General features: G+C 39.2%; 2 protein-coding genes across 2 annotated transcripts in view; both read right to left on the bottom strand.

Moving 5' to 3' along the window:
* Positions 1-6,648, bottom strand: part of LOC132112159 (ectonucleotide pyrophosphatase/phosphodiesterase family member 2-like) — a 9,636-nt gene extending 2,988 nt beyond the window's left edge. Inside the window, exon 1 of the mRNA XM_059519741.1 lies at positions 6,508-6,648. Within this exon, the coding sequence (XP_059375724.1) occupies positions 6,508-6,633 (126 nt within the window). The 5' untranslated portion in view covers positions 6,634-6,648. The remainder of the gene's footprint in view (positions 1-6,507) is intronic.
* The window catches only part of LOC132111963 (putative E3 ubiquitin-protein ligase UBR7), a 361,771-nt gene that overhangs the window by 38,512 nt on the left and 297,550 nt on the right, over positions 1-25,709 (bottom strand). The window lies entirely within an intron of this gene.

A 25,709-nucleotide genomic window follows, 5' to 3' on the forward strand; every position in this document is an offset into this window, starting at 1 on the left:
ATCCAAATAATACAATGTCATTATTTATTTTTTCTAAACTTAATTCTAATTTTTTATTTTAATGTTTGTATCCCCAGGGTACATTGTTCCTTTAAGGAATAAATTCACTGGAAACCGAACACTTGTTAATCAATGCTTGTTACAACATGGTTGTAATTCCTGAATGATTTGGAGTACAGACCTAACGTTGGTCTCTTTTAAAGACGACACACAGCAGACTGATAAAAAATAAATAAGTTTACAGTAAAGATAATGGAGAATACTTTGTCTAACCAAGTTATGTTCCAAATTTTAAGTTGATGTCACAAAAATTGTGGTTCCTGTGAGATTTTGTTTGGGTGCAATACCAAAAACAACCACTGGGTTTATCTGATGCAGTTTTCAATCATTTTCTGTCACAATATCAACCATGGATGTTTTTAGATGTGCTATATAAATAAAATTGAACTGAACTGAACAATATCACTTCTGTTTGAATATCACCAACAATATGTTTTGTCAAGTTTACAAAAATATTCGATTTTCTTAAACACAAGCCACAAAATAGTCTATATGCATTTATATCTATATGTATTTACATTTTTTTATATCTTGATTTATAACTCTAAAAGTGAGATGTATCCCCTGAGATAAAAACATTTAGAGACGGGATTACAAAAAATGTATGCATTTAATTAATAATATATAAATGTTAACCTAATAAGCTAATGCTGAACAACGGATTAAAAAAAAATCTATTCATTCCTCCCCATATGAACTTTGAAAAAATTGTTAAAACATTACAAATACAACATCATTCAACAACTTTACTTTCATCCATTTTAGCAATAATTATCATTTTCTTTCTAATCATCAGTCTTTGTCTGTGATCTTCAACATTTAGAGCAGAATTTCAGCTGAGTTTTAAAAAACTTTGATTCGAAGAAACAAACGTATTCGACAACTAGAAAAAAGTACAAGATACAAGATAAAAACAAAGATAACAGACTGTGAAATTAACAACCATAACTGAATTAAAAGCAACAAAGAAATGTAAAACATTAAAATTATGGGATGATTACATAATATTCATTGCATATTTCATTTTACATTTTTGGTAAAAATTCACTTAAATCCTTCCAATATGATGCATTTTAAAATAAGTTTAACGCATTAATAATGCCTTATAATGTAACTTTTGTTACAAATAATTATGACAAGACATTATGCATTACAACATATTGTCAGGGATCTAGCAAGCCTGGGCCCCACCAATCACCAACGCTCTCAATCACCTGACTATTAACCAGCCACACCTGCCACGTATCACGGAACCAATCAAGAGCACTATAAATACACTCACCCGCACCTCAGTTCCCTGTCAAGCCTCCAACAGGAAAGATCCTCGCAGTTGTCTCTCAACACCTTCAAGTCAGACGTAACGTATACTCACCCCTGTGTTACGCTAACCTGTGTTCTTGTTCTGCTGTTCCCAGGACTGTGGATCACCGTGCGATGCCATGTGATTCTATGGTCGCTGTATTCTCCCATGATCATTCCGAGGGGGTACTGTCTTTGGCTTGTGAGAAGGAAGCAAAGTTTGCTTCACAAGTTTGTCAAGACCCACCGTCTCCAAAGGACACGAACTCCAAATCCCCACTCCATCTACGCAGTCACAGGAGGAGTTATAAATAAGGGGTATGTAACTTTCACGCTGTCGTCTCTGTTTCCCTGGGTGTCCACTAGTGGGCTCACTTCCCCTTAGGCACTTCACCATAGGCACTAGTATTCCACTTGTCTTGTCCTGTCATCACAGTAATTGCACTCCTGCTAATTGCACCATGTGCATTCACTTAATTGTCATTAGCCTCCCTATAAATACCTGTCTTTCCATGTTGTCTGTATGGAGTCCTTACCTTTCGTGTTTCCAGTCTTCTCGCCCTCCGAGACCCCTCGTTTTCCGAGTTCACTTTCCTGTCCCTTTCCTTTGTTTATTTGTTTTGGACTGCCTTTTTGGTTTTGACCTTGGCTGTGTTTGACAAAGATTTGGATTAAATAAATACCTGCTATTGGATCTCTCTCTCACCCTGTGTTTCACTGGTCGCGATCGTCACAGTAACCTCTCAAATTACTCCAATCATTCTTAGTGTTGAACCTGAACACCAGAAATTATTCTCTCCATTAATATTGAAAAATAGTCTTGCAGAACTAATACTTGGCCGCCCATGGCTGATTCAACACAAGCCCTTTATTGACTGGAAGACTGGGAAGATACTTAAATGGGGTTGTAACTGTCAAAACGCCAATGTAAGTCACTCTACGCATACAACCTGATCAGAATCAGAGAAGGAGATGAGTGGAAGACTGCTTTCATCACCCCTGCTGGCCACTATGAATATCTTGTGATGCCGCATGGCCTAGTAAACGCTCCATCCGTCTTTCAGAGTTTCATGGACAAAGTCCTACGTGAGTATCTGAACCAGTTTGCTCTTGTTTACATTGATGACATCCTCATTTATTCCCCGAATGAAAAAGATCACCAGTGCCATGTGGCCAAAGTACTTCAACGACTCAGAGACTTCTCCTTATTTGTAAAAAAACGAAAAGTGTGTCTTCCATCAGCAGTTCATTGAGTTCCTCGGCTACATGATTAACAGGGAGGGGGTAAAGATGGACAACAAGAAGACCCAAGCCATTACCTCATGGCTTACTCCAAAGACCATCAAGGAACTTCAAAGGTTTTTGGGTTTCGCTAATTTCTACCGCAGATTTATTAACCAGTGTAGCATGATTACTGTCCCACTTACCTCTCTCTTAAAGGAAAAACCCAAGGTATTCAACTGGACCCCCGAGGCTGAGCAAGCTTTCCAGACGCTGAAAGAGGTGTTTACCACAGCTCCCTTGTTACAACACCCAGATCCTGAAAAAAGATTTATAGTTGAAGTGGATTCCTCCACGACAGGCATCAGCGACATTCTCTCCCAGTATTTTGAAAATGCCACTAAACCCATGCCTTGTGCCTTCTTCTCTAAGGAGTTGTCCCCTGCAGAGAGGAACTATGACATCGGCAACCGAGAACTCCTAGCAGTGAAGCTGGCGCTGGAGGAATGGAGACACTGGCTGGAAGGATCCCGGCAACTGTTTCCTGTGCTGACCGATCACAAAAACCAAGCCAAAAGACTTAACCCTCGCCAGGCCAGGTGGGCTATTTTCTTCACTAGATTTCATTTTCAGATCGATTATCGCCCTGGATCCAAGAACACCCGAGCAGATACCCTGTCATGACTGTACACCATGGAGGAGAATCCAGAGGAGCCAGAGCCTATCTTTCCCACCAAGTTGTTCGTAAATCCTATTTAATGGGACTTAGATGAAATGCTCAGAGAACAAGCTCAACAGCAACCCATGCAACCCGCATGCCCACCGGGAAGGAAGTTTGTACCCGAGGATCATCGCAAGGCTCTGATCTCCCAGGTACATTCCTCAGTGGGGACAGGCCACCCAGGGGTAACAAAAACTCTTGCTTCTTTGCAGCGCAAATATTGGTGGCCAGGCATGCAGGAGGATGTGCAGGAATTTATTGGAGGATGTGTGCTGTGTGCCATAACCAAGGTCCCACGACATCTACCCACAGGAAAGCTGGTACCCTTACCTATTCCTTATCGCCCATGGTCTCACATTCGGGTAGATTTCGTCACAGATCTCCCAGTTTCTGATGACAAGACATGCATTCTAGTAGCCATTGACAGATTTTCCAAGGCATGCAAACTAATCCCTTTACAAGCTTTTCCCACACGTGTTTAGGAACTTTGGGATCCCAGAAGACATCCTCTCTGATCGAAGACCGCAATTTATTTCGAGGGTATGGAGGGCATTCTTTTCCCTGTTAAATGTAACTGAGTCTCACTTATGGTTATCACCCCCAGGCCAATGGACAAACGGAACGCAAAATCCAAGACATCAGTCGCTTCCTAAGGACATTCTGCCACCAGAACCAGATCCTGTGGAACCGTTATCTCATCTGGGCTGAGTATGCACAAAACTCGCTCCGTCAATCATCCACTAACCTCACTTTGTTTCAGTGTGTTTAAGGCTATCAACCCCTACTCTTTCTCTGGTCAGGTGAACCTTCAGAAGTCCTAGCAGTCAATATCTGGTTCCTAAACAGTGAGAGGGTTTGGGACCAGGCCCACCAGCATCTCCAAGCAGTGAACTGGCAGCAACGCTTTGCTGATCTCCACCGAAGAGCAAATCCCACGTACCAACCTGGTCAGCTAGTATGGCTCTCTACCCGAGATATCGGCTTAAGACAACCCTGTAAAAAGCTCAGCCCAAAGTATATTGGACCCTTCCCCATCGAACGCCAAGTTAACCCTGTCACGTACCGTTTACGATTACCTGTTCAGTACAGTATACACCCCAACTTTAATGTGTCCTTGTTAAAACCCCATCACGCTCCTGTCTCTGTTCCCTCCACAGACCCAGACCCTGACGCCGAACCCCCATTGCCACCCATTGACACCGAATCCTATCTAAACAGTACGAAAGATACTGGACTCCCGACGTCGTGGTGGGCGACTGGAATATCTGGTAGACTGGGAGGACTATAGGAGGGTAGTGTCAGGGATCTAGCAAGCCCGGGCCCCACCAATCACCAACGCTCTCAATCACCTATTAATCAACCACGTATCATGAACCAATCATCAAGAGCACTATAAATACACTCACCCGCACCTCAGTTCCCTGTCGAGCCTCCAACAGGAAAGATCCTCATAGTTGCCTCCCAGCGTCTTCAAGTCAGACGTAACATATACTCACCTCAGTGTTACGCTAACCTGTGTTCTTGTTCTGCTGTTCCCAGGACTGTGGATCACCGTGCGATGCCATGTGATTCTATGGTCGCTGTATTCTCCCATGATCATTCCGAGTGGGTACTGTCTTTGGCTTGTGAGAAGGAAGCAAAGAATAGTGAACGATCTATAACTGTGGCTGTGACATCTGAGATCTAAACTCTCGCACCTGTGTTTAACCTTTACCTCTGCGTCCCGATTCATACCTGACACATATATTATGAATATATACCTTTTATAATGCATTATGCACAAAGGATTTAAGTTTATTTTTTTATTTAATAATTTTTCCAGGATTCCATAAGTTTTAAGAGCTCAGTGTTATTCATGGTTCCCACTAACTTTAATCAATTAATCTTGTTCCTGATTAACTGGATAAGAATATTTTAAACATTTTTACATTATTTTATTAAAATTCTTTATATTAGACAAAATGAATAGTAAAATATTTTACAGCTTGGCTTAACTAGAGAAATATATATTCATTATAGAAATGCCCATGTGGTTTGGATTAGATTTTGTATTTCCTCAAGGTTTTCCAAGACTGTGTTGCAAGGAACAGGTTGATTTTTAGTCATTTTGTCTTATTTTATCTTAAGTTTATAGAGAGCCCCAGCGGGCTTCAGAGGACGAGGAGCTCTGGTTCACAGCAGTAATGATGTAAATGTGAGAGGTTTGGATTACATGTGTGTAAAGGGTTAAGCGGGTGCTGGGACACGATGGGACGGGACTCATCACACTGGAGATCTGATCTGAATGCATTGATGCAATGTATTGGATGAAAGCATCTGCCAAATGCATGAATGAAAAATGAAAATAATAACACAAAATCTAATCAGATCAACAGCCTCCTAAAAGAAGTGAGCATTAATTAATACAGCCAAACTAGAACTGTTGATGATTGGCAGTGTTTGTCCTCTAACATACTCGATTATAGAAAGGAATGTTTTTTTCCTCTTTAAATTGTCTGTTGTTGTTTGTTTTGTTTTGAATGGATGTTATGTAATGTGTAAAAGACAATAAAAAGTTGATAGCAGGAGAACAAAATCTAATCTAACAATATATAATCTAATTCAGACAATATCATAGATTTGTTAATACTTTGAGTTCTGTTTTCATTTTTATTTTAGTTGAAGTAGTAGTAATTTTGTTTTGTTTTTTAATGTCTCTTTCTCTTTAGTTATCTTACTTCATTTCAGTTTGTTATTTTATTACTTAAAGTTAAAATAAAAGTAAATGTGAAATGGACAACTAGCTGAAATAAGTTCAAGTTTGATTCATTTCATAATGATTGGGTTTTTTATCCTTTACTATAATAATAGAGTTATTATGAATCTTACTAAAGAACCTAATAAATAGACTGATTTAAATAAATGATAAAGTTGTATGCTCATTGCCCTGCCTCTGAACCTCTCAAACAGATTGTGTGTGTGTGTGTTTTATTGTGTCTTTCTGCTGTTGGACAGAGATGTGCACACACATGACAGTTCGATAGTTTGTATTTACACACCAGCTTGCGAAATCTGTCCACCAAAACGACCAGCACAGACATTTATTCCAGAACTTATCAAAGAACTGCGACACTGTTGCGTTTCGTCTGTTCTCAGCTCGTGTCGTGTCGTGTCGTGTCATAGCGCGTTATAGCGGCAGTGAGAGTGTGTTTTCATCGCAATCTTACCAGTTTTCCCACGCTCATGATTCCTGATAATCCTGCTGCTGAGTGATCGCGCTGCTCGTGCTCCGCTGCTGCGCGCCCACGGGTCTCTGCGTGTGAACCCGGCGCGTGACCGCGACCGCTGCGCATGCGCGGAGAAAGCGCGGGAGAGTTCAGTTTGAGGCGATATGGAGAACGCCTCGATTAGATCATTAATCGACACCAAAAGTCACCAAAAGTGTGAAACTGATCTTATTGCTCTATTTAATTCATTTATACATTTAATGAATTGATTTTTAAACTGGCAGGGATGAGGGGTTTAGAGTTAATCGGTGTGTTTTCTCAGAGCTCTGCTCCAACATGCCGCTGATTTTCCCAGAAGATCTCCTCATATATCCAGCAGGTAAGAGAGGAAAGAGCTCCAACATGCAGAGGATTTCTTGGAAAACTGTTCATTCATCTTGTAACGCAGTAATTATAGGGTGTGTTCCCACCAGGCTTGCCAAATTTGTACAGCAAAACCCTCTCAAAACTAGCGCAATATGTCAAATATAGGCCTCCATTTTTTTGGCGTTGTTCTCCTGATAAAATTTGTGTTCCCATGGAAAAATGTCACTTTATTGGGATCGCTTCAACCCATGGACATGAAAAACAACCAGCGGCAACATAGTTAAAGTATCCCGACTTCGCGGGAAAACCACAGATTTAGCAAGACAGCACACACTGATGATCGACAGGTGAGTTTGACAGATGGTTCTGACACCGACCGCCTCTGATTGGACAATTTCACCTCACCATCGACCCGCCCACTTACTGTAATACATTTAGTAGCCTATGTGTGAATACTTGCAAAGTACCATACTTCTCCTACTCAAGTAACATTACTGATTATTATGTTGAACAGAAAGTTTAAAAGAACAGCATTTATTTGAAATAGAAATCTTTGTTATACATCTATTTAATGCATTCTTGCTTATTTAAATATATATATAAGCTACGTACTGCAAACTTTTGAATGATGGTATATCACAAAAATATTGTGCAGCACAACTGTGTTCAACACTGATAATAATCAGAAATGTTTCTCGAGCAGTAAATCATCATATTTTCATGATTTCTGAAGATCATGTGATACTGAAGACTGGAGGAATGATGCTGAAAATACAGCGGAGCATCACAGAAATACATTACACTTTTTTTTTTTTTACACTTAAATTACAGAAATATTAGGAATAGTATAGTTTGCAAATCGAGCCCTCGTCTACAGTATGCAGAAGCTTTTCCTACTTATCCAAGTGTAATGCAGGGTATTTACTGAATGTTCAAATGTATATTTTTTTGGATTTTTAGTTTGTTTTTCTTTAAATGGCCTCTAAGCTAATCTTATTCATTACTGAGGCCGCGTGATGACAGTGAGGGTGCTGTAGTATACTGCTGTTTGAAACGTCTGCCACTGTATTCTGTATAATGTTTCAGATGCTGTTTTACGGTAAGTACACTAGTAATCATTCAGAGCGGTTTGAGAAGCTTTCCGATGTGTTGTCAGTGCTGATTTCTGTCCTGTTCTGCTGGATTCATCTAATCTGAAAGCAGATCTTCAGCACTGCTGCTGTTTGAAGAGCTGAAGGAAGATGAACGTTGACCAGAGACAGACAAATATTTACTCCGGTAAAAGTGCAAACGCAAGACATTTCCCGCATGTCAGAACCTGTAAGGATCCATAGTGTTCCTGTCAGAGCTGGGCCTTCATCTGTCTCTCTCTTTCTGTCTCTCTCTTTCTCTGTCTCTCTCTGTCTTTTCAATTCACATAACTTGGCATAAAGTACATGTTGTGTTGATGAAGTATTCAAATGACGTAGAAAATAGAAAATGGATTGGAACAACTTGGTCAACCACTTTGACCTCAGGGAGGCAGTGATCCAGTTATATGACCTTTGAACTTCAGATTTGTTCTTTTTGAGGCCTACATTGATGTCAGGCTGTTTATAGTATTCAATAACCTCATATCAGGCCAGTACTCTAGTTAACAAAGGCAGATGTAACTTCGCTAAGTAAGCTGACTGTAAAAATATATTCATGTTTGGATAATGTTTCATAAAGGCATTTTGGACGAACTGAATGATAAGCTCCCTTCAGTAACCTGTTAATGACCACAACAACCTGAACCTAAACACATACAGTAGGGTGATATCAGATAAATTGGGCCACTTTTTGGTAAATCGTTTGGGACAATAATACAATACCATATGTGCCTATTCCATGTGTATTTATGATTAATAATGACTGTTTTTGATAATTTTGTGTTGAAATTATGTAATAACATATAATTATTTAGACCCTACAGTTCTTGAAGCATCAGTTGTTTTTGCATGAGCAGTTTCAGGTTCAATGGGCCAGTCAAACTGCAAAGTGAAATAGTAATTTATCATCAATTTTAATTTTAAAACACAACTGCTTATACAGCCACAAAACATTTAAACTGCATTAAACAAACATATTCAAATGTGCCAATAAAAAAAGACATTTTGGGTGCTAACCCACATATTCAAATGTGCAATTTAAAAAGTCCATTTTGGACTGTTTTATCTTTGTATCCTTTCCTCTCTGGTCCTTGCTCCTCCTCTCTTTTCTCTCTTTCTGTCTCCTCTCATTTCCTCTGTATTCCTTTCTCCTCACCTGTTCTCTCACTTCCTGTCTCCTGTGTGTGTGTATGTGTGTTTGTGAGTGACACAGATGATTTTATAGATGTATCATCCTTATAATAGTTTAGTTAGATTTGGTATGCCAGGCTGCTTACCACGCAGCTCTCTGGTGCAGTCTTGATAAGAATTATCGCCCCGCCCACCATAGCAGCTATAAACCAATCAAATCACCTGTTACTTGTCAAGCACAGTTATGACAACAGTTTGAAATCCTTTGTAGTCATTGGTTCTAAATTCCAGAGGGGCTGGGACCCCCAAACCTTAAATGGCCCATTTTATATAAATCATGTAAATTATTAATCTGTGAACATGATCAGATACACATACATGCAAAGATATGTCAACTACAGCACACTGTAAATAATACCGCTAAATATGCTGATAATATAGATAAGGGCTTTCTCTAAGATACATGTACATTTAGTGCATATACATGTTACCATGTTACTTTGGCTGGCCTGTTAGTTTTTTAATACATCAGTTAAACCGCAGATCAAATAATGTCACTTTGATCTGTTCCTCAGGTCTAACATCTGTCTCAGGAGTAAACACCTCATTTCAGAGTGGCCTTTTATTGTGTCCAGACTAATTCACACCTGTGCAATAACCATGATGTCTAATCCGCATCTTGATATGACACACCTGTGAGGAAGATAGATTATCTCTGCAAAGAAGTGCTCACCAACACAGGTTTAGACAGATTTGTGAACAATATTTGTGAGAAATACATTTTTTGTACATAGAAGCAGTCTTAGATCTTCAGTTCAGCTCATGAAAAATGGGGGCAAAAACAAAAGTGTTGCGTTCATAATTTTGTACAGTGTATGTTACTCAGGAGTAAACTACAGTACTTTTAAACTAATTTAACACGTATTTCTCATTCATTTTAATGGGACAAACGAGCTTCAGGTAAAAACATGGTGGCTGTATTTATACTGTATAAACCCTGCAGATCTACAGGATGCACTTCATCAAGGATCAGGCAGTAAGTTCTTCACTGATTTCAGTACATACTGTAACAGTACAGGAACTGGGCCGTTGTCTAATCTTGGTTAAAGTCACTCTATGGTTATAATATCTGGTTCCTAACTAAACAGTGTAACCAGTCAAGGTTCAGAGACTTTTGACTCATCTGAGTGCTGTCTGATTAAAGATGCACATTTACACTGGAGCACATCATATAAAGCCAATCTACTGTTTGCTGTCTGCAAATATGATGTTCCTCATGATATTCTAGCACTGTTTCTCTGATTGATTTGTGTCAGATCTGCCACCAGAGGGCAGTGTTGATCTTACCTGCGACGCTGAGGATTCTGGGAAATAATGACACTCAACCGATGAATGGAAGAGTCAGAAAGAGAGATTCAACACTGCCTCATTCATCCTTGGCACATTGATATAGTAATACTTCAGTATTCACTACTAATATTATTTTTATTAGTGGTATTCTACATCCCTAATCCTACCCAATACCTAAACTTAACAACTACCTTACTAACTAAGCAGCCAATTAGGAGTTTATTGAGGCAAAACTCTCAGTTAATGGTTTGTTAGCCTTAAAATAAAGTGTGAACGTAAATTCTTCTGAAACTAAATTTTGATAAGCGTTTTATCAGCTTCAGTGAGAATATCAAGTGGCACCACCTTGTTATTGTCACATTATTGATTATCAGTCACCATTTACAGAGAATGTAGTAAAATCTAAATATTCTTGTTATTGATGTTTTAATCAGGCGACTTGTCCAGTTAATAAAATTAAAATAACCCTGCACTGGGTAAAATTAAGATAGGGATTGGGCTGTTTTTTAAACAACCGCTGGGTCAAAACAAGCCGATCCCTGGATTTGTCCACTTTTTACCCAGTGCAGGCTTGTATTTAACCAAATATGTTTAGAAGATTATTAGTGTCACTTTTGAGGAACCTGTCATGTGTCAATGTTGCAAAGCTGAAGTCAGTTAATATAAAATAATTACTTTTTTTCTTCTTCATCCACTCACTGGATTTATTTAGTCATTGTGTTAATTTCTCTCTGTGTTACAGTGTGCATACATTAGTGCATTTTTAATGTTGATAATACAGAAAGAAGCCTTACAGTGATGCAGTTCCTCACAAATCTTTCAGATTAGTCAGATGACAATACATTATTTATTTATTACACAATCCTCCTTGAAATTCTTTAGCTGGTAGTGAAGAAGTCACCTGCAGCTCATCTGTTGTCATTTAGAAAACCTTTTAAAGGGTTATTACTCTATACTCCTGTTATACCACACTTGTTTTTTAAAGCATATAAACACTGAGTTTGCATAAACATTCCCTCTTATCTCTTATTCATAAGAGACAAACAGCAATTGAAACGCACAATTATAAAACTAATCAAATATGGAAAATAATGAAAAATGTATAAACCAATATAAATGATTAATCAATTAATAAATCAATGCAATGAGTGTATAAATGGCTTAAAAGATAAATATTAATGATTATATGATGTAGCAGACATGAATGAGGTAATGTTTTGTTTGTCACGTGATCATGGTGGGGGGTCACAGGATTTTGGTGAATATTAGTCACCTGTTCACTGATTGAGAGGAGGGCGGGGGTGAGCATGCACAAGGTATTCTTTGTTGATCACTAAACTTTGTAACATCAAGAGACATCAGTCTGTGCAAAAAAAAAGTTTATTCTTCAACAGTTTTATTTTATGCGTCACAAGTGCATAAAGTCCCTTTCTTAGTCTCTCAGCGGTTTGATCGTTGGATTGATTAGCCACTATAAATGATAAATGGATAATAAAATTAATCATTGATCAGTGATGAATGAATGAATAAAAGTAACACAAAACAATGGTATGGTTGCACTTCTGAAGCAAAACATGGATGCATTTGAAGATCTTCATACTAGAGTTTTTAACATCAAGTACATTTATTCCACTTGGTTAATTCTCTCTCTATGGTTCATCTTTGCCTGCATAGGAAATAGTTTAATCAGTCCCTTTAACACAGATGGCAACATTACTTCATTTTCTAATATTTCCTTAAAAGCATTAAAATAAGAAAGAAATTCTTAGATATTATCTTTGTAAAATTCAAAGACTAAACCATAATTTTTTATTATTATTTATTACAATAAATGTAATTTTACAATTGTTTTAAGTGGAACTAGAAAAAGTGCAGCATTGTCTATATTTCTATTTTGTGTGCATGTCTTTTCAGGTGTTAAGTTTGGGTCCAATGTAAAAAAAACTAACAAAACAAAAATTCATTCTTCCACATTACACTTCTTTAAAGAGGCAAAATCTCCAAATCACCCATCTTTAACCACTGTCTTCTTGATCATATAAATGCTTCCTTAGATTTATATTAGGGCTGTGCGATATGGACAAAGGAAGTCGTGGCCTAATGGTTAGAGAGTCGGACTCCCAATCGAAAGGTTGTGAGTTCGAGTCCCGGGCCGGCAGGAATTGTGGGTGGGGGGAGTGCATGTACAGTTCTCTCTCCACCTTCAATACCACGACTTAGGTGCCCTTGAGCAAGGCATCGAACCCCCAACTGCTCCCCGGGCGCCGCAGCATAAATGGCTGCCCACTGCTCCGGGTGTGTGCTCACTGTGTGTGTGTGTGTGTGTGTGTGTGTGTGTGTGCGCGCGCGCACTTTGGATGGGTTAAATGCAGACCACAAATTCTGAGTATGGGTCACCATACTTGGCTGAATGTCACTTCACTTTCACTTTAAAAAAAAAAAAAAAACCTATCACGATTTTTTTTATCAATTTTGTGATTTCGACTTTAATCACGATTTTGACACACACAGACATGCTTTACAGTCATAAATGCATTCAGTATACATTTTAAACATATTTCCAAAAGAAAACCAATGAGAGCTTTATCAAATGTCTCTAGAACAGACAAAAGTCAAAATAATCACTAAGTAAAGATGTCAAACAAAATCTAGACACATGGGAAAAAAATAAAATAAAATAAAATAAAACCCGTGTTCTTGATTTTTATTTTTTTTTGCCATGCATTGGTCAGAGAGCTCACTGTAGCGGTGCCTCAGGTGTTGTATGTTTTGCCCAATATATTTATTGCCCAAGGGTCACAGGTAGGCTACTCCATCTGCAGGGCGTATACAGTAAGTTATGTGTAGAAGAGCGCATTATTGTAACGCGAAAGCACATTAAAATAATGCGCGAGTGCGAATCTATCCACTGGCACCAGTGAAGCGCGGGTCAATGTATTAATAACCCGCTCCCGCCCGCAACTCAGACCGAAAAAAAAATTATATATATATATTGTATCCGACCCGCATTTTTAAAAAGCAGTAAATGCTCATCGTAGCGTCATTGGGCCATAGGAACGTAGGCAAAACTAACTAGGCAAAAAAAAACCTTAATATATTATATTTTTGTCAAGAATTATAAAAAATCGTCAGTAAGCTCATGATTTGTACTAAAATAGTCTAGTCTGGTTTCGTCTATTTGTATGTTTCTACAGGTTCAGCAGACATCACCAGAACGGCCTGCTGGTTCCAAAATATGCAAGGAGACATTTAATGGTTTAGTAATAAACTGGTGTTTTCTGTGTCGCTGCAAAGATGAAGTTGACGATGCAGACTCGCCACGACAGAGAGAAATACACATTTCATATGGATTACATCATCAGAGAGTAGCCCATTTATTTTGGTTTGAATATTTTCGTTTAAAAGAAGACATTTCAAGCTTTTCTGAGTTTGGTTCACATGCGATGCAAGCGCCTTATTACACTGTCTGCTAGGCTATATATTTGCTTCTTATTTATTAAATACGGGAAACTGATTGATAAAACTTTGATCGAAATTAAGATAGAATTTATACAAAACGAAAATCTTTTAAAAATAGTTTTCTATAAAACACAACTTAATGAAGTCGTCAAAATCATCTTTTACCAAAAACAGCGCTGTTGCTCCCCATGCAGTCTTCTTTACCGCCTCCATCTCTACGTGCAGACTGAGCTCGTGCGTCATCTTCACCAGTTATTCAGCCAATAAAGTGTAGGCCTATGTATTTCAAAAATGTGTATAGTATTAGCTATATAAATGACAAAGGTTTAAATGGCCTTTTTATTTCAAAGGACCCGACCGACCGCGATCCGAATATCATTACAAATATTTTTGGATGACTCATAACCGCAGGCACCTGCTCATTTTGGATCAACCCGCGCATCACGCAGATTTCCTTTGCTCTGTTAACAAAACCAGATGCGCGTGCTCAGATCAGACTGTATAAGGCTCAGATATGCTGCCTTACTACGTGTCTCCTCTTGCTGCATCCTGATTGGTTCAGAAAACATACTGCGGGAGGTCAGGGCCGCAGGAAATCGGGCTATAAAGCGATTTAGAAATCGCGCACACTCAAATCGTGATTTTATTTCGATTTCGATTAATCGCACAGCCCTAATTTATATTCATATATTTCTTCTATTTTCAATTTCAAATTCTTTCTCACTTTCTGCTTGTCGATCATAAATAAATATTATATAAAGCATATTTTCAATATCTCTTGTCTTTGGCTATTTTCTTCTTATAATTGCACACTTTCTAATTTAATATTTCATAATTTCCCAATTTGTACCATATAAACCTGATATTTTCTCTTTATAAGTTTAACCCTTAAATTGAATATCATCAAGAAGTCAATTGTTTGATTTCCAGTAGTTGAAACTAATGGTGTTTCAATCACCACATAAAATCAACAGGGCACTAGAGTGTATTTTTATTTATTTATTTATTTAAATTTCATAATTCTTTAACATTTCGTAATAGGCCTAACATGTTTTGTAAATTATGTCTGTCACCAAAAAAGGTCCCCAAAATTAAAACATTATTTTCTTATTTAACATCCAAAATAAACCAGTTCAAGAAGAGTGAGCTATACTTTTTTTCCGTTTAATTTCCTTTTAGAAATTCCCTCTCTGCTGAATTTTTACTTCCATATGCCAATAATTTATCATTACCCTGTAGATTTTTCCCAAAAGCAAAATCAGACATTACTGCATGAGATTCCTGCAAAAAAAAAAAAAAAAAAACACAATTCAGCCTGATATCTATTAAGAAATGCTAAAGACCATAAACCTAATTTGTCCTCAACAAGTAGCGAATAACATTCTCATTGATCGAAATAAGACATTGTCTTGAAAAACTATTAAAACCAAGTGCTTTTCACTTACCAAAGAATACAATTTAAGGTATTAACTTGTATATAATAACATGATGTTACATGACATTATTCAACTGGACGTATATAAGAGAAAGAAATCATGAACCTAAAAAATAAAACACAATCCAGCATACACAAATCAACATAACGAGTACTAGAGTCATTTTTTGATCAACTTATAGTTGCATTTTACCATGGAATCAAAGGATATGCTGTCATCCATTTTTAATATCAATAAACTTACATCAGCATCAATTAGTCTATTCACTGATTTCTTTGCCGTCGATTATTGCTTTGGCACCAACAAAATATGCACTTTTCCCTTCTTTGCGTGCAGCCTCAACTTGAGGCCAAAGCTTGTTCCGCTTTTTCTTGTCTTTCGCTGTTAGATCTTCTCCGAACCATAAATTACTGGAACAAAAATCTTCAGATCGATTAGCAGTATTCCACAGAAGCTCCTTGGTTGATTTATCTGAAAACTTGATGATGACGGGTCGATCTCTGTCTTCGCTTCTCTTTCCGACGCGTTGAATGATGCCAATATGATGAGTTAAGTTACCTGCAGCCTCCGGTACAAGAGCTCCGAGGATATCAATCACACGCTTCCTGACATCCTCTCCTTTTTGTTCTGGTAGAACGTAAAGCCATAGATTACATTCAGTTTTTTCCAACTCTGCGATTCTTTTCTCTTTATTTTTGATTTCATTTACTTTTTCTTCCAGCTCTGAGATTATTTTCTCTTGCTTTTTGATTACTTCATTTACTTTATCTTCCAGCTCTGAGATTATTTTCCGTTGTTCTTCGTTTATTTCCTTAATATTCACAATGTCTTCCTTTTACGTCTTGCATATCTTTGGAGAGATCTCCAGAACATGGTTCAGTTTGATCTTCACATCTGCTGCTGCTGGCGTCAGATTGCGACTCTTTATCTTGGTCATCAGAGAGATCTTTCCCAGAAGCAGATTTTCCTTCATCTGTATTTTGCCCTTGTTCCCTTTCTGTCAGCTGACTCATTCTGGAGTAAAGTTTCCGAAAGCGATCGAGCTAGTTAACCAATTGAGCTCTCAGTCGAAGGTATTCTTCGTTTAAATTCCTAGACTTAAAGTCTGTTAAGTTGTGTAATGGGTGTGGAAAATCGATTACAATCTCTAACCTTCAAATCCTCCGTCTGCTTCAGTTGTCTTCTGCAAACGTCAGGTGTGTTGGGCTTGAAGCGGCGCTGCGCAGACCGACCGGTGTTTAGACATCAATGTTCCATGAGAGCATTTTTATAGCAGACTTGTTTTGTAATGCGGTTCTTTGATGTCATTAGGCTCGTTTAAGACACGCCTAGCCTCGTTTGAAAGGAAGGCAGTTGCAATGAGGGAGGAGTGAAATAAGCAGACAGGAACAGTTCTGACCTCTCGAAGTAGGCTAGAACAGATAGGATACCTATGAGATCAGAGTCAGAACCAGAATGAGCTTTATTGTTAGATGTTTACACAAGCAGAGGCGTCATGTTCATTCACAGTGAACCCCTCTCAGATTTTTGAGCCAAGTGGATTTTGAATGCAGCTTCCAGAAGACAGAAATAGCCTATTAATATGTTCTATATTTAATAGAATCACACCAGCATGATTATGACGTCCAGTGCGTCATATGACCAGCTGCTAAATTCAGATCTGCATTTGCTGGCTGGTGCTGAGCCAGAAACAGACGTGTTCTTACAGGACTGCGCATTATAACTGTTACATCCTAAGACGTATGTCATTGTTGCTGGTAATACTGTGTGTTAACTCCATATGTAACTGTGCTCATTGATGCCTGACATCCTGTTGGGAGTTGTAGTTTTTGCTGGTTTTCCTCTGTTCCTCCCTGAGAGTTTGGCTGGTCTGTTTTCCCAGTTGGTGGTTTAAGCAGTGGTGCTGCTTTAAGAAAGCCTGTTGTATTTGATTGCTATTGTGTGATCAGGGCCTGTAGTGTATCTTCAAGACAGCCTGTTGTACTGGCTGTAGTGATTAGAAATTTGTTTTTCTTTTTTTCTTCTGCCTGCAGACGCAGTAAGGAGGTGGGTGCCACTTTTATTTTATCAATGTATGCTTTTCTCCTGGTTTTGTGGAACAGTGAGGAAGTCAGGGAAGAGACATGTTGTTGATTTATTACAAATTACGGTGGTAATCTGTAAATTTATGGGTGGGGGTGTTACATCCTAAGACGCATGTCATTGTTGCTGGTAATACTGTGTGTTAACTCCATATGTAACTGTGCTTCATTGATGCCTGACATCCTGTTGGGAGTTGTAGTTTTTGCTGTAAAGTCTCTGCCTCTATATCCAGGGAACGCAATTTAATATCTCTGTTAGCCTGTACCTCTAATGTACGAAGATTGACTACCTGAAGCTCTTGTTCCTGCTTCTTTAAGGCAAGATCTAATTCTTTAAACTTAAGCGCAAGCACAGGGTCAAAGCGTGGACTGGTAGGATCAATACTGGGAGGCAGACCAGCAAAAGAACCTACATCTGCGGTCTCAGTATTTTCCTCCATGTCTTCAGAATCGCTTAGCAGAATACCAGCAGTAACTAGCTCCATGTAAAGCTTATCTTTAATCACCCGTTTAGCAGCTTCTCTTGGAACAGTGATACTAAAAAAATCTGCTATCATCAGCAAGTCCTGCTTTCTGCATTTGTTATAGACTTCAATAGTAGGAGCTAAAGTAAACACTGTTAAATTGAACTCCATACTCACCCTCCAAGAGGTCTCTTCCCTATCGCCCAAAAACGGAAACAGTCAAGCAAAGTAGAGTAAGAAATAATCACTTTGAAAAAAAAAGTTTAAGACGAGCCCCCAAATATGTTACGTCCCCCTCTGTGTCTAGGGGTGACAAGGGGAGTAACATATGCTATTTAAGAAAAATTAACAATTGTGTCGTTGAACCTGCAAACAAAATAGTGAGAGAGAGTTGACTATCTGTAATCCCAGCACTCACACTCATGGAAACTCTTCAAGATTTTATTTACAATGTAAAGTCTTTGTACAGCTTTAAAGGGTAAGGGGAAATTAGAGGTTTAACAATATGGATAATTCAAAAAGAAAGAATAAGACGCTTGTAGCTTCAGGAGGGGGTTAAGGCCAAAATAACAAACAAAAAAGGGGATGCTAACTGAAACAAAGTAATCTAACTTACCTAGCAAAGAAAACATCAAAATCAACAACATGTCTCTTCCCTGACTTCCTCACTGTTCCAAAAAACCAGGAGAAAAGCATACATTGATAAAATAAAAGTGGCACCCACCTCCTTACTGCTACGTCTTGAACCGTGTTGGAGATAAGCGTGTATGCTTTTATTGTCTCGACCCTGGCCATAAAATAGTGGACTGTAAAGCGTGGAAGCAGAAAATGGGCACAAAGACTAAAAGTGTTGCTTTCATTCACTCTGCTGCAGCTGTTGAGAATTCTATGCCATCACACATCTCTGGTTACGAACCGTTTATGTTAAGATGAACCGTTTCGCTCTCCCCTGATTCCCCTGCATACCCGGTCTCGATTCTACGTGACACTGGGGCTTGTCAGTCCCTTATACTGGATAGTGTACTGCCTTTTTCATCTGAGTCTTATACAGGCACAAGCATCCTGGTTAGAGGTGTTGAACTGGGTTGTGTAAAAGTACCGCTACATGGTGTCTGTTTGTCATCTGAGCTAGTTTCAGGACCTGTTAAGATTGGTGTGCGCTCTGAATTGCCAGTGAACGGTGTAGACCTAATTCTAGGGAATGATCTGGCAGGTAGTAAAGTGTTTTCATCCCCAATTATGATAGAAAAACCTGACTTGTTTAGTTGGGTGAATTTACCTACAAGTTTTTCCACTGTATTTCCAGATTGTGCTGTTACTCGTGCACAAGTCAGAAAATTTTCTGACGTCATTGATCTCTCTGATTCCTTTATTGCACCATCGTTTGAACCTGCAGAGTGTAAGCTTGAGATTGAAACTAAGCTAGATGTTCCTAGTGATGAAGAGACTCCTCCTGCAGAGTTGCCATTCCTGAAGACTGGTAGGGAGCAGCTCATTACTATGCAACGCTTTGATCCAACCCTTAAACATTGCATAGAAGCTGCTGATGGCTGGGGTGGAGTATTATTGGGACAATAAGGTTTTGATGCGGAAATGGAACCCTAGACTAGCTGATGATGCTCTCGCTAGCTGTCAAATAGTGTTGCCCTTTGCTTACCACTCGCAAGTCCTAAAGCTGTCACATGAGCATGTTCTTGCAGGTCATTTAGGGATTGCAAAAACTTATCACCGTCTCACGAAGTATTTCTATTGGCCTGGAATTAAGTCTAGTGTGTCCCGATTTTGTAAAGCGTGTCACACATGTCAATTATCTGGTAAACCCAATCAGAAAGTGCCCCCAGCCCCCTTACATCCAATACCAGCAATGGGGGAACCATTTGAAAGGTTAGTAATTGATTGTGTTGGCCCTTTGCCCAGGTCCAAATCTGGACACCAGTATATCTTGACTATAATGTGTGCTGCGACTCGCTTTCCCGAGGCTATCCCTCTACATACTTTAAAAGCTAAAACTGTAGTCAAAGAACTAGTTAAGTTTCTTTCTACTTTTGGGTTACCAAGAGTCATCCAGACGGACCAAGGGACTAACTTCACTTCAAAGTTGTTTGCGCAGGTTGCAAAAGAGTTAGGTGTTAGTCATGTGCTGTCAAGCGCATATCACCCACAGAGTCAAGGTGCTGTGGAACGCTTTCACCAGACTCTTAAGTCAATGTTGCGTGCATATTGTTTAGAGTCTGGGAAAGAATGGGTTGAAGGCTTACCCTTGCTGATGTTTGCCGCCAGAGAAGCAAAACAGGAGTCAACTGGGTTCAGTCCAGCAGAACTGGTGTTCGGCCATACTGTGAGGGGTCCTCTTAAACTGCTGCAGGAACAATTACTGTCTGCAAATCAAAGCCCTGTGTCTGTGTTGGATTATGCCAGCCGTTTTCGTGAGAAACTTCACGCGATTTTGCTAAAAGTCACTTGTTAACTGCCCAGGCTAAAATGAAGACCATTTTGACCGCAAAAGTCTAAGCCGCAGCTTCCAGCCAGGGGACTCTGTATTAGTGTTGCTCCCTATTCAGAACTCTCCTTTGCAGGCTAGATTTGCTGGTCCATACTCTATTAAAGAGATACCGAGTGAAACAGACTATGTTATTAATACGCCTGATCGTAAGAGAAAGACTAGGGTATGTCATATAAACATGCTGAAAGCATATGTTACATTAGCGAAGTCAAATACTTCTCATGATTCCAGTGTTACCCCTGTTATTGCTGCTGCTTGTTTACCTGTATACTCCCCTGCGCAGGATGGTTTAGGTATGGGCATTGAGAACGTGTCCTGTGAACGCCTCGAAAACTCAGCCATTTTAAATGGTCTAGAGACCTATCTTGCTCACCTCTCTACAGGTCAACGTGAAGATATTGTGTGTCTAATTAGTAGGTTCCCTATGCTGTTCTCAGATGTTCCCAGTCAAACTACTGTCATTTGTCAGGACATTAATGTTGGAAACTCCCCTCCTGTCAAACAGCACCCTTATCGGGTTAAACACCGAAAACGTGAGATAATGAGAGAGGAAGTGCTATACTTGTTGCAGCATGGTTTCGTCCAACCTAGTCAAAGCCCCTGGAGCTCACCCTGTTTGCTGGTACTGAAGTCTGACACTACGTATAGATTCTGTACAGACTATCGCAAGGTTAATAGTCTTACTAAACCAGACTCTTTCCCATTACCTCGGATGGAGGATTGTGTGGACCGAATTGGTGCAGCCCGCTACATCACTAAACTTGACTTACTATAAAGGGCTATTGGCAAGTGCCACTAACAGACCGGGCCTCAGAGATATCTGCTTTCGTGACTCCAGATAACTTCCTGCAATATTCTGTAATGGCCTTCGGGATGCGAAACACACCAGCCACCTTCCAGCGTCTGATGCACAGAGTGTTATCTGGAGTAGCCAACTGTGAAGCTTATCTGGATGATGTAGTGATCTTTTCAGATACATGGGAAAACCATCTAGACACACTTACTGAGGTTTTTAGTCGTTTGGCTGAAGCTTCGTTGACGTTGAATCTGGCGAAATGTGACTTTGCAAAAGCCATCGTTACATACTTGGGTAAGAAAGTTGGCCATGGTCAAGTTTGCCCGGTGGAGGCTAAAGTGTTGGCCACCCTGGACTTTCCAGTCCCCATAAATAAATGAGAGTTGCGTAGATTTTTGGGGGTGGTAGGATACTACAGAGGATTTTGTGAGAATTTTGCCACCGTAGTCTCTCCATTAACTAACCTTCTGAGTCCCTTTAAGAAATTCCTACGGAGTGAAGAGTGTGCCAACGCTTTTGCTGCTGCAAAGGACATTATGTGTAATGCCCCTGTGCTTGCTGCCCCAGACTTCACCCGGCCTTTCCAGCTGCAAATAGATGCCAGTGCAACTGGAGTAGGAGCAGTTCTCCTGCAAGAAGATGCTTTTGGAGTGGACCACCCAGTATGTTATTTTTCTAGAAAACTTTCCAAATGTCAGCAGAATTACAGCACCATAGAGAAAGAGACTTTAGCTCTCCTCATGGCTTTGCAACATTTTGAAGTTTATGTTAGAGGTAGTTGTACCCGTGTTAGTTTATACTGACCACAATCCCCTGACCTTCTTATCTCGAATGTGTAACTCTAATCAACGCCTGATGCGCTGGTCCCTCATTGTACAAGAGTACAATTTGGATATTCGTCATAAAAAGGGTTCAGAAAATGTCATTGCAGATGCACTGTCCAGAACCAATAGTGCAGACAGTTGACCTGTGGATACTTTGCCCCTTTGTACGTGAGTACATGTTTTGTTGAATTATTACAAATTACGGTGGTAATCTGTAAATTTATGGGTGGGGGTGTTACATCCTAAAACGTATGTCATTGTTGCTGGTAATACTGTGCGTTAACTCCATATGTAACTGTGCTTCATTGATGCCTGACATCCTGTTGGGAGTTGTAGTTTTTGCTGGTTTTCCTCTGTTCCTCCCTGTCCTCTCACAGAAGACCTAATTGATGTCACCTGTTCCTCGTCAGAGCTGTGGAGAGGAGCTTGTATTTAAACCGAGGGAACGGACACAACACCAGAGAGAGTTTGGCTGGTCTGTTTTCCCAGTTGGTGGTTTAAGCAGTGGTGCTGCTTTAAGAAAGCCTGTTGTATTTGATTGCTATTGTGTGATCAGGGCCTGTAGTGTATCTTCAAGACAGCCTGTTGTACTGGCTGTAGTGATTAGAAATTTGTTTTTCTTTTTTTCTTCTGCCTGCAGACGCAGTAAGGAGGTGGGTGCCACTTTTATTTTATCAATGTATGCTTTTCTCCTGGTTTTGTGGAACAGTGAGGAAGTCAGGGAAGAGACATGTTGTTGATTTTGATGTTTTCTTTGCTAGGTAAGTTAGATTACTTTGTTTCAGTTAGCATCCCCTTTTTTGTTTGTTATTTTGGCCTTAACCCCCTCCTGAAGCTACAAGCGTCTTATTCTTTCTTTTTGAATTATCCATATTGTTAAACCTCTAATTTCCCCTTACCCTTTAAAGCTGTACAAAGACTTTACATTGTAAATAAAATCTTGAAGAGTTTCCATGAGTGTGAGTGCTGGGATTACAGATAGTCAACTCTCTCTCACTATTTTGTTTGCAGGTTCAACGACACAATTGTTAATTTTTCTTAAATAGCATATGTTACTCCCCTTGTCACCCCTAGACACAGAGGGGGACGTAACATAACCAATCACACACAATGCTGTTGAGCTTATAAATGGAATGACCAATCAGAGGGGTTCAGATGAGTCATCGCTAAAATGCCTGTGTTTTCTTCACTTGCTCGATGACTGAATGGCTGTGTCCGAAACCTGAAAAATGGTAGGAAGGCATCAAGCCACGTCCAAATTCAATGTAAGCTTCACTTCCTGTCTCCTGAGATGACATAACCGGGGCGGTTTTTAAAGGCAGCGTAGATGTATCCTTCGCTGCCTCTGATATCCCACAATCCTGTGCTTTGCTTTCTGTGACAGTTAAGCCAAAAAATAAAGCTGGCACCAGAAAGTTGCGGTCAGTTTTCAGTCTGTGTGTAAACGTATGTTTTTGATCAACGTTTTCCACTTTTTATATTATTTCTAGCAAGAAATTAATATTGCTGTAATGAAATATCCACTTAGTTATCACCAAAGCTCTCTATATTTTGCTGTAGATCTTTAAACCATTACTGTGCATTCACACCTCAACCGTCGAGAGCGTCAAAGTGGCCATCTTGAAAATGAAAGTCATTCATTTTCAATGTGAGCTGGCGGCGAGCAGCAGCGAGACTTGGCCATCGAGAGCGTCGAGGAGAGTTGAAATCAGGGCAACTTTATGGTAATGAGCTTTGACGCGGTTCAGCGGCAACCAATCAGAACGTAGAAGGCCACTGTTTGAGAGGATTCCAGAGAACACATCTCCGACTACATTAGTTCCCAAGCACAAATGCCTTCTTTAATCACTTTTTTTGCTCTCTTCTCTTTAACTTTTGACAGGACTCGAAATGTGTTTAACCTATGCGACCGATTAGTACAGACCAAAACTCGACCTTTTTTTTTAAGCAGCAATAATCAGCCTAATTTGTGAGTCCATTCAGTGGCATTGTTTATGTTCAGTGCCTCCCACATTGCCGACTTCCGGATTGATGACGCGTCCGTGAAAACCCTCTATAGAAATTCACCACTCATTCATATTCCGTCACGTCAGCAGCGGTTTATTTGTGTTCACATAAACTCAATGAACAGCATCAATAAGGATTTATAGACCAAAGATGCATATCTGCAGAGATATATGGATATATTTACTGATGTTTACTCCATATTTCTTCAGACAGAATCGTCATTTCTATTCATTTTACGCGATCTGATGATAAATAGCCTCTCCCAGCGATGTCTCTGTGTGTTTGCTCCTCAGTACTGATACCGTGTCAGGCAGACTCTGATTGGTCCTTCGCCATGTCAATCTTAGAGTGTCATAACCGGACACCGCCACATCGGGTCACATGCTTCCTGTACACTTCCTGGTAGTTATCTGACCAAAACAACAGTAATACACCTCTGTACAAACCAAATATCCGAATAATAAACCCGCGATTACAATAGTAGAGCTTGGTATGAGATTTTCTTGAGATCTGGGGCGTTTTTATAAAACATATCAAAAATGTACATCGGAAATGCTAATTTGTGCAGCGATGTAAAAGGCTATAAATAGCATATTTTTACAACAGTAAACGACCAAATTCCACCCCTGAACGCTAAATGAAGTTATTATAAACACTCGATCGGGGTTTAAAGTGAGTTTTGAGTAAAGTGTACTAATCATTAAATAAATTGTCTGATGTAGCTTGATGCTAACTTTAGCTCTAATGCTACTAATAGCAGGTGCATTTCTTCTACATAATGCATTTCTGTCACAATAATTCACGTAATGTCGTAAGAAAATGTTTTGTTGTATTTTTATAGTAAGATTTTTGATAAATAAGGGCTAAATGCATACTGAGACTGAAGTGAGATAGCAGTTTAGTGGATTGTAAAGCTTGAAAATACCACAACAAATGCTGATAAAGGTGTAATAGAAGCAAAAGAATAATGATAAAAGAATAATTCGGATAATGTGTCATACCTGGCGGAGGTGTGAAAGACTCGTTTGGTGAGAACAATAGAACCATGAAACTGGGAGTTTTCAAAGCCAACGCACAGGAGACATCTTACAGAGATGACAAGTGCCATAAATCAATCTGATTAGCCTTCTCTAAAAACACACATGACATGGCCTTAGAAAATATTATATATTAAAATTCACAGTTTTACAGATTAGATTATGAAATTTCTAATGAAACCCTCCCTACCTCCCCATTATAAGCATGAGCACATTACTGTGCACCTTCTGGCTGTCGGGTTGACAGATACTCAATATTCAATGATTCAAGAAAACCTGATTGGGACATCCCTAATATTTTGTAATAAAAAGAGGTATAAAAAGAGGTAATAATTGCAGTCAAGCTTTGGGGTGTTGATCGACTCTATCTACGTTTTTATTTAAAGTTATAATGTATTGCTATGTGTTGCATCTTGCTTCGGTTTTGACTGACAAACTGGCATTCTGACAACACAGGCGTCATGCTTTCTAACCATATCTCAGTTTTATATATATATATATATATATATATATATATATATATATATATATATATATATATATATATATATATATATATATATATATATACATAGAAAGTGTGTCAAATGTATACCGCCACACACTCACACATACATA

Source organism: Carassius carassius, chromosome 31, assembly GCF_963082965.1.
Source record: "Carassius carassius chromosome 31, fCarCar2.1, whole genome shotgun sequence".
NCBI lineage: Eukaryota > Metazoa > Chordata > Actinopteri > Cypriniformes > Cyprinidae > Carassius > Carassius carassius.